Source organism: Nipponia nippon, unplaced genomic scaffold, assembly GCF_047370975.1.
Source record: "Nipponia nippon isolate SJK-2023a ecotype South Korea unplaced genomic scaffold, ASM4737097v1 scaffold_3, whole genome shotgun sequence".
In the NCBI taxonomy this organism is placed as follows: Eukaryota; Metazoa; Chordata; class Aves; order Pelecaniformes; family Threskiornithidae; genus Nipponia; species Nipponia nippon.
In genome coordinates this window covers 91,238,220-91,255,088 of record NW_028262347.1, presented here as the reverse complement: position 1 = coordinate 91,255,088, position 16,869 = coordinate 91,238,220, and the positions used below count along the sequence as shown (strand labels likewise).

At 36.7% G+C, this 16,869-nt stretch overlaps 1 protein-coding gene across 3 annotated transcripts in view; it reads right to left on the bottom strand.

Moving 5' to 3' along the window:
• CTNNA3 (catenin alpha 3) overlaps nucleotides 1-16,869 on the bottom strand; it is a 544,198-nt gene that overhangs the window by 153,861 nt on the left and 373,468 nt on the right. For all 3 annotated transcript variants that reach the window (XM_009465979.2, XM_087766290.1, XM_087766291.1), the window contains one exon: nucleotides 16,113-16,269. In XM_009465979.2, the coding sequence (XP_009464254.2) occupies nucleotides 16,113-16,269 (157 nt within the window). The remainder of the gene's footprint in view (nucleotides 1-16,112; nucleotides 16,270-16,869) is intronic.

The following is a 16,869-nucleotide window of genomic DNA, read 5'->3' as shown; positions in this document are numbered from 1 at the left end:
TTCTTCAGCCTATGAGCAGAAGCCTGTGCGTCAAACACAAAATGCTCCACAAGCCTTTGTTCGGTCTTTTGTGCCCCACTTGCCCCTTTTGAAGGCAGAGTTGCTTACACAGCTGATGAATTAAAGCAGATAGACACTACCAGGAAGGAGAGAAAAAAGAAGAAAAAAAAAAAAAGTTGTATTCTCACTGCTATGAAAGTAGAGATTCAATTTTCCATATCATTTGCTCTGCCAAAAGAGAAAAGCTGAAGTCTGCAGTTTTATTGCCTTAGGTGAAATATGAGTTGGCCCTAAACAGGGCATAAATAAATCTGTTTTCTGCCCTTCTATGGCTGGGAAATGGAAAATTTATTGTTGCTTTCTAAATTCTGCATTCACAATCCAAATCTAGCTAAAGTATTATCTAACTTCATGAAAATATCTCTTAAAAACTCAGAAAGGCCTTGATAAATCATAAATCCTTAAGTTTAAAATGGCAAAAGCAATGTTTTGTGAATAACGGATTATCTAAAGGAATTACTTATGCCAGGAATTACATAAGAGCTTTTCATTGAGCGCCAGTCTTAATCTCATTGGATATTAAAGTCTTTTGAACAGTGAAATAACTAGCCAGATTACAGGGAAATAGTTCACAGCATGTATCTTAAAAATCAATGCATAGCTGATAACCTAGTTAATAATTTCAGGGCAGATGCTATAGAATGAAGAGCTGGCAATCTTCCTAGTTTGGACCAAACAGCATAAAAGAAATTTGCAATTGCTGGGGAATACTCAATGTGTGTCTTTGGATCAGCTGGAGGATTTGGTCAATTTATCACCTTCAAAAGATTTAATCTTCTCGGGGGTGGGGGAAGGGGGGGAGTGGGGAGCATTAACAAACATCAAAATTTATCATCTATTTCCTTCTGCTAGATTAGTGGTGTATAATTGGAGACCTTTTGCGTTACCTGTTTTACAATGTGTGCAACAAAGCAGACCATATTATGTTAAATGGCAACTATTTCATTTAGGTCTATAAAATACTGTCAAAACATAATAGCCATCTGTCACTCTTAGATAATTGTTCAGGTGAAAACACTGACTTTATGATAATATTCTCTTGTAATAGCTTTGTATCTGCTATACCGAACATCTGATGAACACCTAATAATTCTGTTTAACACAACAGCCAACCCAAAGATAGGGCAAATGTTAACAGATGGAAAACACTTAACTGACAAGAGATCATTTTGGGTAGGAAACTCCAAAGTCTCCCTACAAAAATGATAAATTCTAAGTTGTGATAAATTTGTCCATTTTCCTGGTGGAAGCATTATACTCATCTGTGAATTGCATTGTTTACTGTTGAAAATAGTAATCTCTTAAAGTATCAAACTTGCAGAAAGAAAAAAATCTTTTCATTAGATCAGTTTTTCCACTGAAGTGTAAGCTGGTATCATTTTTGTTGGGGGTGGGGGGTGGATGTTGTTTTCATTTGGGCATTTTTTGGGTTTTGGACAGGTTAAGGCTTGGGGTTTGGTTTGTTTGTTTTACAGTACCATGCACCACATTTCTGGGACTAAATTTAAAGTACCTTCTAAATTTATTGGCAACAGAAGTTTGGATACGTAAGTCAGACTTTGTGCAACCCATGAATTCAATTAGGCACGTTCCTTGATTTTGCACTCCCCCCGCCGCGCCGATGTGCTAAGGATTCCCAGCTTAGTAGCAAACAGGCACATGTCCTACCCCGCTGCTGGAGGTTCCAAAGGGTAGGCTGCCTTCTGATCATCAAGAAAACCTCATTAGTATCCTACCGCTTGTTATCAAGTTCACAAGAGGGGACCTTAAGGGAAAACATCACATTCAACAACCAGCTTCTGCTCATCTTGTGCATATATGTATGTCTGTCTTCTCAAGTTTCATTTTTAAAGAAAATGTGTTTGACATGCTGCACACTAGCCCGGCTGGCTAACTTTCAGTAATAAAAGCACACACCAGAAGTTTCAGAACCACAACACAACTGGAACCTGCTCTCCCAGATAAAGATTTTGTATCATATCCTAGAAAGTCTGGCATTCTGCACCATAGTAGCATTGTCACTTTAAACTATTAGTACCACTGATCAAAAATCTTCCCTTATCATTTGGTTGTGCTTATTTAGATACCATTTTTTAGAACACTTGTGTATGTTTCCAGTAGGCCTCATTATGAAAAGCAAGCAAATCAATTCCTGCAAAGCTGCACAAAACCATTAAAAGCTACTGCCACAGCTGCAGCTGGAAAGCTATTAGCAACCAAGCTGTTAGAAAATAAACACACAAAAAATTAATCCCAATCTGCATCAAGCCCATGCATCTTAGACCACGCTCCAAAGTCTGCCAAATCTGAACTCAGCCAGATCAAATACAAAGTGAATTCCAAATGTCTTCAAAACTCTGGAAGAGGATGCCAGTAGTTTGCAAAGCTTGTGATGAGAAACAAATCTTGTAGATAACTAGATCTCAGCAACAACTTACTGAAATTCAGTAAAAAGTGAGCAGGAATTCAATATGAAATTTCAGTTTGTGGATGGAAACTTTCAATAATCAAAAATTATTAAGAGCACTGCTGAACTGCACCGCTGAGCTCCTTAGTCCTGCCTATTTACAGAATGACTTCATACATCCGATTTGCTCTTATCCTCTACAGCTCTGCAAGAAGGTCACCACTAAAACGTTCCCATGACCTCAGTAACAGGTACAGATGATCTGAAATTAGACAATGCTAACTTGAAACAGCAGGTTTTTATGGGACAACACTTGCCAAAATGGTTTCCCAAAATCAGCGTCTGATACATGGTCCAATTTGGTTGCTAGGATATGGCATACCTAAACAAGCAGTCCCTAAGAATGCATCAGTTATCTAAGAAGTATAACACCATTACAATGTTTGCCCTTGAGTCTACGCAACCAGTGTTACATGAGTAACTCGCATTTAGATTGGCGTATCAGGGACTGTCTGCTACTTTTGGAGCAGGGATATGGGTATCAAAGGGAGGTAGGAGGTGACACTACATCTTTAGTTAAAACAAAATGGACACAGTGAGCAACAACAAATTTCCAGGAACAAGACATTCCTCTAAAGAAAACTGAAAACAAATTGTTGAACTATTAGCTGTGACATGTAACATATCAAGTTCTATTAACCTTGACAACAGACTACGAAAAATTGATGACTATGGTGATAGCTTCCAAGGTGTTTGGTAGGAATCAGGAGAAACAAAAACCTATATGTAATATTTCTGTTGGGCAAACTGGTAGAAACTTTTATATAAAATAGAACAGAGATCTGAATATGATGTAATTAAGAAGAGTCAAAATAGCTTTGTAGAGCAGAAAGCCATGTATCACAAACTGGAGATTTTTAAAGGCACCAGTGAACAGTGGGATACGTGATTCACTTGGCAATTACAGATGGGATTTCCAAAAGGCTTTCAAAATAGTCTTGCAACTACTATTCCTGGACAACTCTGAGATGGCATGGGATAAGATTTTTCCTAGGTGTTACTTACTTCTTACAAAACAAAGGATAGAAATAAGCAGACAGTTTTCACAATTACGTAAGCCAGCAGTTCCACAGGGATTGGCTCTGAAATGGTGTGATTCAATACTTTCAGAAATAATATAAAAAGAGACTACTGAAATAACAAAGGATGGGTGTTTTTGTCTTTTCTCATTTAGGAACTCCGAGTTGACAAGAAAGAATTGAAGATGGCTATCATAGTACCAAGTGATCAGTCAATAAAACACAACACATTCAAATGTCAATAAACTCAAATTAATTTGTATACTGAAAAAAAGCCCTACGTCTATATAAAATACTGAGCTATAAATTAGTTACTATTAAGCATAGAAATTTCTGAAGTCAAGTAAGAAAATTCTAGAAGCACACTAGCTCAATGATGATTAAAAGGTAAAACAATGCTAGGATTCCCCAAGGAAGACCTGGCAGTAAAGAAAAAAAAAAGAGTTTCACTATGACAGCATAATCTATGATATGCCTACATCTTACATGCTGTGAACATTTCTTGTCCTTACTGTCATCTAAAAACATCTATTTCAGAGTAAGCAGCAGGACTAAAACCAAAAAACCCTACTTCTTCACAAAATACATCTCTAAATTTTTGAAATAACAGTTATATAATGTTACAGAAGATAAACAGGTTAAAAGAAAGAGTAGGAGACAGTAAAGGATATGCCCAGCAAGGGCAAAGTCATATGATGGCTCTGACAGAACTTTCAGGTGGGTCATTAAACTGATGACTGATGAAAGCTACACCAGCAGAAGCAAACTTTGCATGCTCAGTGACACACACATCAAGCCTTTCGTCTTGATCAAAAAGGGAAAAATTCAAAGCCATTTTCTTACGCTCCATGGTGAGAACCATGAAGAGGGAGCTTGATTGGTTTAGCTTAGTGAATTCATATTTATCCTGAAGCGCATTATAGTCAGGCCAAACAAACTTGAGGTAAGTGGTATTGAAAAACCCACTGCGTAATTTACCTTCCTGTTTGAATACCGTTGCACCATAAGTGCATACATCTCTACTTAGATTCTTACATTTATTCTCTTTCAAAAAGCACGGCATGGTATTTTGCTATCGCAGGTGCCAAAAAGCCAGCATGAAAACATGAAATTTAATCTTAAGTCTCTGAATAGCATCTTGTTTTTTTCCCCTATCTCCATGCTATGTTAAGACTGAATCTATAATTGGCAATTTTTGCGATGCATTCATCTGTAAACATGCTACATAGACTGGAAAAACAGTAATAAACTGAAACAGAACTTTGAACCATTGATGGAAAACTAATTATGTCAAGAGAGATAAGCAAGCCAGAAATCTGAATCATTCTCTTACTCCTTGCCCAAGTATTTACAGTATATTTTGCAGTTTACTTTGAGTGACTTCAACTGTCCAGATTGCCATCTTAATGATTTTAGCTGTGCAAAGTAATTTGAAACATGAGCCTTATCAAAACCTAAAATTTAATGCTATACTTACAGACTGAGGCCTGGCCTTATGATTCATTGCATCTGAGTACTATTCATCAAGTGTGGTTTTTTCACATAATAGAAGATGTAGCAAAGTTACAAGGTTAAAAGAAGGGTGATCTCAGCTTTCCAAACAAGCACCACAGAGCATCTTAGATCTCTTAATCCCAGAGTCCGGACTAACAGCTTTTCAGCATCCATAAAGAAGAAACGGATGGTATTAGTAAATGGGCATTATAATGTTTTCCTTTGTAAGTGGTAAAAAGAACATTCTCCCACCCATAAATAACATGTTTAGTTGTTGGGGTGTGGGGGTGGGTTTGTGTGTTTTTTAAACTAAAAGCATTTCCTAAGAACACAGACTCTCTTCTGTGTTCTAGAACATGAAAAACGTTCTAGTGTGATTGCAGTTTACGCAACAGTTCAACAGGAACCAGAACAAGGGCTTCCCCTTCCTCCAGAAAAAAACCAAACCTACCCACTATGGTCCAAATCACATCCACAAAGGAACACACAGGAGGCCCAGGACAACAAATTCCACTGCTTACCCATGAACTGGGCACTAAAACCAGGAGCTACAAGGCACCACTGACACTCAGGACTCATCCAGGAAGAGGCCCTCCTGCACAGGCTTAAAGGCCTCCCATGCTGCCCAGCAGCAGAAACCATCAGGGACAAGGAACAAGGTAGATTTTTCCGTGGCAACGGAATCAACAGGCCCAAGATTTTGTGACTTGTGCTTATATGTGCACTTACGAAAACAAAGCAGGATGTCTTTGTGCAGGTACATGGCATATAAATATAGCTACAAGTTGCACAAGATTTTTAAATAAAACCTGTATGTGGAATTTAAGGGAAGTACACACGTGTTCCAACAGTGCAATGACCTCTGCTGGCTTTGGCAAAGGAAAGAAATTTTAGGCAACTGCTAAATCTAGCTACAATGGTAGAGACCAGTGATATGGCATGAACTCATTTTATGCTTTTTATGATCTGTTTTTTTAAAAAACGGTATTCTATAAACAGCCTAGTTTTGTTTTCCTTTAGGGGTTAATAAAAAAGCAACCGTAGCTAATAGAAGCAATCTCACCAAAGCCAAGTCCTGGGTTCATATAATACCCATCTGCTCAATTACAACAGTCATAGGTAATGTCCAACTACCATAAATTGAGACTAATTAAAATTAGAGATGAGAGCGCTTTACCCACTGTAATTCAATCACACACATACAAATGCCCAAACATGCAATCAGTCCTGTAATTGCAGTGATGCATGACTTGAAGTGAACGGCCTTAACGGTATTATTCATGGCTTTGATGCGTTCATAGTACTTTGTTATAGTACTACAATAGCAAAGTTACTGCAAATATCTGAAGTAGCAAAGTTTGAGGTGTTCCAACAGTCCTCATTCTCCCTACAATATACCTAACTATTTGCTAGCAGATATAGGTAGGAAATGAGTAACTTCTTCAGTGATGCTCCTTAAAATCTACTGGGTTGTCTCTATGCAAGCTGTTCTGCAATGAAAGAAAGATTTCACTCATTAGACTTGCTCCTGTAAGACAACAATTGTTGGTCACAGGCAAATTTTTAAAATGAAAGAAAAAAAAAAAAGAAAAAAAAAAAGACTAAAAGAAAGATGTAACTCCAGAGGCAAAAGGCAAAACCTTGAAGACAATGAAATAACATACTAATCTGATGAGCCCAAATTACATCCAACACTTTTTATGTGGCTTAAGCACAACTGCGTATTTTGGCAAAGAACAAGTGACTAGTAAAGCATAAACAGTTCTGCCTGGAGAAGTACGTGAACTGCCATAACCTCAGACCAGAACCTTCCTTACTTAATGCAGGCTTACTGTAGGTGTTCAGAAAGATGAAAGCTAACACACATTCCTAAATCACTGAATAAAACCACAAGAGAATAAAGTGCATCTGAAAAAACTGCAGAGATGTCATACACTGTTGCTGTTTGCAAGTGGTTCCGCTAAATTAGCGGACAAAGCATTAATGTTTTACAGCCTTACCCACAATGTACTAGAACATTGTGGAAGTCTGGGTTTTTTTAAATGAGAATGGGAGTGTAGGGAAGAAGGAGATTCTAGAAATTTTAGAAGATAAACTTCAAAGGAAAGAAATTAGAAGATTCTGGAGTGCAAGGGGAAGGAAATGGGAAATTTTCAGTGGAAATGCACAGTACTAGAGAACTGAGGAGACTTAGGAATCAAATGAGAAGAAAGCACGTACAGAATGGTTTCTGAACTTTGAAATGCTACAACATTGAATATAACGTTTCAGAATTTTTAAATGAGTTTCAGCAGTGGGCATTAAATAAATTTCCTAGCATATCTAAAACTTTCAGTGGAATATGAGAAGAATTAGTAAGGATGAACAGGATTTTACAGAGTTGGAGTAGTACTTTTCAAAAGGCACCTAGACAATGTAGGGATTCTCTTCCACTACACTTTCAAAACAGTTTCAGCACTTCTGAATGTTCTACCATTTGCCTCTATCTACATACTTACAGTGACCTTTATTATGAATGGCACCTCTACAAAGAGCTCTTGCCATGCCTAGGCTCATACCTGTCGCAATTTTTTACATATAAAAATCCGAGATGATCAAAGCAGAGATCAGAAGGAAGAATTCAATAAATAGGTCATTGATTTCCAAGATTTTTGGCAAGGTTAGTATCACAATTCAACAACACTGATGTCATCAGTGTATTGCAATAACTAGTTCTACAAGTTAAGAGTTTGCAGAGGATAAAAATACTAGGTCTAACACGTATGATGTGTTCTCTAGTAATGGCACAGAGAGCACAAAAATAGTTTGTTTCCAGACACTGATTTAGTGCAGCGAAGGACAGATCATGGCATGACAATCAGAACCTGTATTTTGGCAGGAAGGCGTGATACACAAAGAGCTGAAAACCTATCATATCTAACCTCCACTCTTCTTCCAGTTGTCTCCTATCCAGAATTTGTCACTCAATTCAAACCAATGGGGCAAACAGTCCTTTTTACCATCCAAACCTTCTGGCAATTAACCTGGGGAAAATAACATCGGTTATTACATAAAAGAAAATCAACATGCCTCAGTCACTCCAGATATAAAGAAGTAAGCACAAGACAATTTAAGAACTTGCAAATGAATACACATCAGAAGTGAACATTGTGACCAGGTAAGTTGTTTTCCCTGATATTAGCTAACTTGGCTATCATACAATGTTTTCCCTACTGCATGACCAACTTATTTATGGAACTCCACTATTTAACAATTCCTGCAATTATGAAATAACTGATATATACCCAAAAATGAAGAAATTGTTCAGTGCGATTCCAGCACAACATGACCCCAACACAAAGAATAATCTATGTTTAAACACTTTCTTCCCTCTCATCTGTCAATCTATCAGCAGAAGAGTGCCTGAAGCTGGAACAATGACTGCAGTTTTAGTTTGGATGCCAATTTCAATGCTGATCTGTGACAATCAGTGAGTCATCACATAGATCCTGAAAGAACCATGACCTCTGGTTAGCAGACAGAATGCACAGAGCAGGACAGGGTGAATTATGTTAATTACCTCTGGTGCTCAGCATCCTTCTCTCTCAAAATGTCACCCATTAGCCCAAGTTAAATCCTAAGCTATTTTTACCTTGAAGTCTGCTGCTTCTGTTTCAAACAAGAAAAAAGGGTTTTGTACTAAAAACCAAAGCTTTCTCTTCCCTTCAAATGTAACAGAAAGATACTAATACCCCCTTCACATCTTGGCCCGTTTCCATCCCTCAGACTGTGATGGCAAGTATAAATTATTGTTTCAGATTTTTGAGGTCCCAGAAAAAAAACCAAAAAGCAGCACTGGGCAGACTATGACACAATCCTGTATAAATGAGTATGATGAGATTAAAAGGACAGGCAGCATAAAGAAAGTTATTTCTTAAGAATACCCTTATACAGAATGTGATGCTGGATAATGAAGAACAAAGGTTCAACAGCAAAGTAACTACTACAGGTCAGAGATAATGAAGAATGTGTGATATTCAGAGAATATTACAAAAATTGGAAATGTAGTTGCATATAATTGCATGTTAGGGATGTGAGCAGTCAGAGGATGGCATGATTTAAAAAAAAAAAAAAAAAAAAAAAAACTGATTCAAAGTAATTTGGAAGAAGTATAGGAAAAAAAAAAAATCTACTTTTATTGTACGAGATTGGATAATGCCAGGGATCCACTACAGGTTTGAAAAACAAACAAACAAACAAACAAACAAACTTCAAAAAGTTATTAGAAACCTAGCTACCAACTGGAAATACATCAGACTGGAAGATCAAGGGGAGAATTCATAAAATTTTATGTTAAGTCTAATCTCAACAACCTGTTTCTGTATTCGGGAGAGACAGACTGAACATCCAGAAGAACAAGTGATGCCCTCCCAAGTATCTCTAAATGACTGTATCTCTGTCCACTGAGTACAGAAGAAAAAAAAGGGATATTAAATTAAGTTTAGGAAATGCATTCAGCTGTCAATTGAAGAATAAATGCTCAACAGATTTTGTCAAAAAAATTCACCTATTTAAGAACTGCTTTTCTTAAGAACAGATTATGATATTATGATTCAGAACAAACACTGGTTTGATTTTAATTCAGAGAGCGCTATATGGAAAGACTATGACTCCATAACTTAAGGTCTCTTAAGGGTAAACTGTGGTAAGATTAACAGAACTGCTCAGTGGACTCAATTGTACTCATGAGTCTAGGCGAGTCAGAGAGGGAAGAACTGTACCAAACTTAAATCAACAAACTTCTGCAACCAATCCTACAACAGAAATTAACAGAAAGCCTACAAGGAACACAAACAATGCAGGCAGAGATAGAGTTGAGACACAGAAGTCCATCTCACACAGCTCTTCCAAAGGATGTAAAAAACTAAAAATAGCACTTACAAACCAGAACAGCTTAGAGAAGAAAATTACCAAACAGAAATTGAGGTGCTATGAAATTCAGTCAACGAGTCTAACGATCCAAGAGGTTTCTGCCAGGGACCTCTTCTAAAAGTTTTCAACAACTCTGTTTTAGTACTGCACAGAAATAATAAAGCACTGCTTTCCCCGCCGCCCAGTGCTTCAGTGATACCAGTTTGAAAACCGAGAAGGGGAAGGATAATTACATGGGCGTTTCAGACTTACAAAATTACATGCATTTCAGTAAAAACAGATGACTACATTCTTAAGTAAGAAGGCAGTCTACTTTTTCTGAAGCAAATTCTCGAACACCAATATATGGTCAAAATATTTTGAAATATGCTGTTACATAAATAAAGTTTTTGCTTTCCATCTACTTAAACGTTTATTTAATGTACTGAAATACTTGAAAACAAGAAGAGCTGTACGATAATGCTAATTGCAGTTATTTTTATATCAAATAATGGTATGCTCCTGTAACTTTCAGTTGCTCAATTTAGTAAATAATTTTAAGCAAACAATTACAAATGAAATGCTTATGGTAAAGCCTTTTCTATTATAAGAAAGGGTATGCTTTCTGACTTATATAAATTGTAGTCTTCACCACAACGCAACTACTGCATTCTCCAACAGCTTTACGATAACATTCCACCTTCTGCTGCCTTTCATGACTTAAAAATAGTTTCTGATGGCAGAGGTTTACATTAAAAGGCAGCTTCTGTTCTAACACTCTGGTATCTCGCTGTTTTCCACTATGCTTGAAAAGACTTAACATATTCTTAGATTCCAAGGGAAGGATTAAGAGACTTAAAACAAGTTTCTAGCCCACACAATTTCAGATTTTGAGAGAATTCCTTGCACACTCCAATTTGTAGTGTGCTCTTCTCACCTCCGTTCAGAGGGAGAGCCATGCAACATTCCCCTGAACGTCCTCTCCAAGCCTCTACGTGACACCGGATCACAAGCGTAATAGGAAGGTGAACTATGACTCTTCTCCCCCTTGCCAGCAGTAACTGATTTGTGCCAATTCTTCAGTTAAAAAATTATTCCCTTTTGCCTACTCAAGTCTGCTTGAATGATCGTTAGTCCTATCACAGAACTTCCTGTGCAGTCTCTGAAGTCTTCATTATCTATTCAAGACATTTCAGTCCAATTTCTGTAAGGAGTTGAATTGTGGAGCACTTCTGCATACATTATGGTATACTCTTCTGTTCACAATACTAAAAATAGCATCTTCTCCAAATTCTGCTTCAGATTGATCTGCAGATGTCCACATGTACCACTATCAATTTAGCAGTAGAAACTGCACGAGGGAGTTACAGAAACCCTTACCTGAGGCAAACATTTAAGTCATTCCACTCACTATCACTCCATTAAATAAATGGCAAGTAACAGAATTTCTGGTAGATAAACAACAAACTGGACATCAGACAAAACCACCTGAAAGTCTAATGACTTATTATCCATTATTGGGAATGCATTTACCTTTAAAAAAAAAACTGGTTCAATTGAAAGTGTTGATGAGATTACGCGAGTCAAAATGCACTTTAGACAAATTGTATTTTAAGGAGGTGTTTGGAAGGGCAGAGAGTGGAGACATCGTTACACTGAGAACAAAACAGGAAAGGGTCTATGTTATTTGCACACAGTACATGAAGAGGAGGAGGATTTATTCATACATGAGGAGGGATGAGGGGAAAAAAAAAAAAGAGATTAACAAGGAAATGTTTTTATGAAAACATGTAACTTCTATTTTGGCAGAAGAGCTAACATAATAAGGATTTAACCATAGTGATATTACAAAAATGACAGACCAAAGCTCAAGACAGTATGGAAGGGTGGAGAGAAGGTTCATTAGATGAAATAATCATAGTTCGGGCAAGGACATTGAGAGGAGCACAGAAAAGCAGCACAGGGGTCTGCCATTCAAGCTCTTCAAGAGGACAACAGAAAGGAAAAATCACAGGTCCTAAGAATTCTGTATATATAAACACACTTTTGATGCTTTTCTTACCTATATAGTCCTTGTAGAAGTTAACCCTTGGATTAAAAGATCTAACTCTTCTCTTACTGGTTTTCTAACACGTAATAATGTAAAAATACATTAACGTCATTGCAATTACACACCATCATCAGGAGAGGAAAATACACACACAAAGGAAAATATGAAATGTCAGTATTTCCTTCCATCTATATCCAAAAGCTTTATTCATGTAATTTTGAATAAAGGTATTAAAATAAACACAGAAGAATCAACATTAGAAAATGAACATCACAAACTATGTCTTCAGCCTAACTGTATCAGAAGAGAGACACTTAAGAGCCAGTTTATAAGAGCAGAGTTGAGGATAAAACTTAAGATTTACCAATATAAACAAAATTACAAGCATATCAAAACTAGTTTCCTGGAAATTCATGCATCAAATGCAATAGCACATTTCCATTTACTTATATGAATCTAAAAACTTCACATCATCATGATAAATGGATGACAGTATTTTTTAAACTTAATGTCAGTGGATTATAAAGATTAATATCCACATTCTTCCTTGCATAAATTGACTATTCAAAACTGATAGGCCGAAGCCGATTCTCTGTTCTTAGGAGGTATAACAAATCTATGAACAGTGGTATCATCATTTATAATGTTTCATAATTGCAATGACATTTTTTATACATTTCATTAACTCTTGCTTTCCTTTATAAGGAACAGTCCATCATTTAAACTGGCTATTTGCAATCAGACCTCTTTTTCACTTGTAAAGACCCGATTTCATCTCTTTTTTGTCTTCTGCAGTGCTAGTTTCCTTTGAACACAGTATCACATACAAATAAATAGAAAGAATAAAACAGAACTGAAGCAAAAAGAGAATCCAATTTTATGAGGATAGGTGAATCTAAAAAGGAAAGACCAATACACTTTGGAAAAATAAGAACAGCATTACTAGCACATTCAATAAACATCATATTAGCACTTTAAAAACAAACAAACAACAATAAAAAACCTCAACCTTTCAAACGCTCAAAATTCACCCTTTTTGATCTGCCACAGAATTCTCCTTCCCCCAGTGCTACCTTAGAGAAGCGCATGTATCACAACAGGAGAGAGACAATTTTCCGGTACGCATACATTTTGTTTCAGCAACCCCACAAGTGGCTTGCAAAGAGTCACAAGGAGACATTTTCACAGGGAGATCCGTTCCTTTCCATCCTCTCAGCTATAGCTCCCTTATTCAGCTTATTTTAAGGACAGAAACGTAACATCCTGGATTCAAGAAACATAGAGACTAATCCACTCGCTACTGAGCTCTGTGCAAAATTTTTGTGGTGACATTAACTGAAGTTACATTGTACCTTAAAAATTTCCATAGCAGTAATGCAGCTACAAGTACTGAATTTACCCTCCAAATCATCAGTTATCCAGAATAACTCACATTAATTACATCATTTTATAGAATGACTTGCCATCCAAGGCTCAGGTGACACTGTGTGAAAAGGAAATACATAATGTAAACCACAAAATAGATATTCCCAACTCTTAACACGTTTGGGAAGTACATTTTGTATCTGGCAGAAAAATCTAGCCTATCAATCAGAGATATAATTAAAAATAAATTTTTAAGAAGGCAATTCTGTTGTATGATTTATAAGTCTGAATCATCAGAATTACTAGGGAAGGTGTATTTACAAAAAAAAGCGTACCATATTTCTACTATGATTTTAACACTACAGGACTGATCATTTCCCTTGCCAACCTGGAAGATGCAGTCAGGGATGCAAACTCCACCATTCAACTCAAATGTGAATACCTGACACTCTTGAGACAGCACAGAATCAATTCTGAATGAAGTATGTTATTTAAAAAACATTTTCCCCCCATATGCCCATGTTGGCATGTGCTGTAGAATACCATTTTCTGTAGAAAACACAGATCCATTATATATCCTCATATTCCTTTCACCTCAAACATGACACAACGTACATTATCTTTCCTAATTACCAAGTAATTTCCGAAAAAGTTAGATACCATCTTCTATTACACATTTAACTCTTCTATTTAGACAGAGCAATATATGAATGTTTTACTCCCTCAGAACACGGTAATGGTGCTAATACACTAAAGAGCAGACCGAGAGCAGCTTGCACCGTTCCTTATAATTAGTCTTAATAATTACTTCTTTGTACATGAGCTAATTAAAAAAAAAAAAAAAAAAAAAAAAAAAAAAAGTCTTTCCAAAGCAAGTAGGTGACACTGCCATAGGGAAACGTCTACTCAGCAGATCACTTAAGAACAAGCATGACACTTGAAGTTAAACAAATTAAATTAACATGTGCCAAAAGGTTCTACCAAAGCTTACAGAAGATGCTCTACACATGGTTTAGAGCAAATACATGAACCTTTACTTTTTTGGACCTCATGATACGTAGGCCTACACATCACTGCTACTTAAGTTACAGTTTCTGCTTTTACTTACTGTGAAATATTGTTAATCTTTCAGCTGTGCTCAACCAAATAATATAAAATACATCAAAAAGCCAGGAGTCTACTCTGAAGAGAGTTGCTGCCCAATGACAGATTTTTTTTCCCCCCAATTATTATTGGAATGTCTAACTCTATTCTTCAAGACAAGGAAATTTTGAAAAAATACCTGAAATGTGCCATTTAATTGAATCACAGTTATGTAGTTAAAAAGAAACGTTTAGCTTAATAAATTTTAAAGAAGAATTTTAAAACTCATGAGATTTCAGAGTAGGTTAAAAAGATTCATATATTTAATTCATTAGTGATGGACTTGTTTCTTCCCTTTATTAACAGCTCTAGCACTACCTGCAGAAATTTCAGTTTCAGTCCAACAGGAAAGATTTGCAACCTCCCAGACCCTATAAGCAATAGGAAGGTTCATGATTGGCTTCAACTAAAGGTTAATTTACATGATAATTGCAGTAAATTCTTCTACATTCAGACCTAAATCACTTGGCTAGGTATACCAACTGACCACTGTAAAGCAAGGAGAACTTTCATGTTCTGAGGAGAAGTCTGTATCCAGCATCAGCAGACCCAGAAAGGGCCTGAACAGCCATCTCTGCTTACAGTTTTTGCACTGTAATATCGACATCCCAATCACAAGAAAAAACCACCACTCAGTTATGAGGACTCCAGTCCAGCAGCTTCCAGTTACCACAGTAAAGTTGGTATTTTTTAAGATATGCAAGTAAGTTTTAGAGCAATGAATATCCAAGCTAACTCCCCTTTTATACAAGAGCCCACCCTCATGTTTAATGAGCAAAGAATAATTTGGGAAAATGAACTTAGTTCTGACTTCACTTACAATGGTTTCAAACTGCTGACATCTGCAGAACTATTCACGTTCTATACTGCTGCATAAACCAAAAAACCCTCACAAATGGAATTAAGCCTGTTGGACATGCCCAGACAAAAATAGGGCAAGCACAGGGTCCCACTGGCCATAAGGAAACACAAAAGTTAAACCACATTTAATGAAGATGAGACAAGTTTTTCCTTCCTGTCCATATTACACTAACTTAAGAGAAGTCAAAAACTTAGAATTGGAATCTTTAAACTGCAACAAGTAAAACTGTTTTCTGTCTTCTGTTTAAATGCTGAAGACACTCACTGCTTCAGTAAATAGCTTACTGCTATCAAAGGTCTCTTCAGTGAGGAGATTTAGAAGTACGTTTTGTTTGACAAATATTTGTAACTCTGAGAATTCTGGGAATGCTACAGTGCATTCCACAGTAACTGGAACACAGGATATCATGAGAATCTCCTGTTTTATGTATATGCACACTAATATGCACTTCCTTTTCTAGAAGGAGCCTTCTGACAGCTGCAGAGAGGATTCTGAAACTTAAAGCTACATGAACCTGCGAGGGGGATAAATGTACCCACTATAAGATAACCACTCTGCTTCACGCACCTAGTTTGCTCAAGTAGCTTCTACCCAGCTCTACATTGCGCAGAGCAGAAATATCTACTGCGCAGGGACACTTTTAACAGAAGCAACAGCTTCACAAAACCTTACACAATCTTATCTTCCATTGGTTTCCTGTTGAAATGTTACGAAGTTTTCGGAGCATATAAAAGAATAATCACATTCTGAAAATTATCATACCTGATACAGCAAGAAAATCATCGATACTTGTTATATCATCCACAGCTTCAGTAAGAACATGGATGTGATTCTCCCATGTACTCCTACACATCTCCATGTTGTTTTTCACAACTTGACTTTTTGGTCTGGCAGCGAGAGCTAAAGCGGCATTAATAACCTGTACCAAAAATAAACACAAAACCCAACATCTAAATAATTACGTCTTCAGAAATAAAATTTTATGTTTTACTTAAAATTGCAGAGCAGCATTTCTGTTCTCTAAGCAAAAGCATTGCTCAGCTTTTGTTTCTGTTCTCAGCAGCAATATCATTCCGATCATTCAGGCTAACTTCCGTTTTATCTTCATCGATTAAGAAGCTAATGGAATAGGAGAATTCATACTATTCCAGTTTAGAAGATATTAATACAGGGAAGTTTTTACTTACACACACTTAAGGCCCACACATATCAGTACAGCATACATCCCTTCAGTTTTGAGTTTAAACTCTTTAACAGCTATCATTACAGAGCTTATTATGGTGTATCTTCACTGAAACAGATATTAGCAGCCTCTGTCATGTAAAAGTGGAAGGTTTTACCAGGAAAACCGGTATCTCTTTTAGGATCAGTGGCATGGGGTATAACACATATTACATCTATACAAAAGCAGCAGACTGATATTTCTCAATCAGTTAGGTGTAAAAATAGTAGCTATGTTCACATGAAGAGGGTAGATTCCATCTCTCTCAGGAATGACTAATTGAAGATGGAAATATTG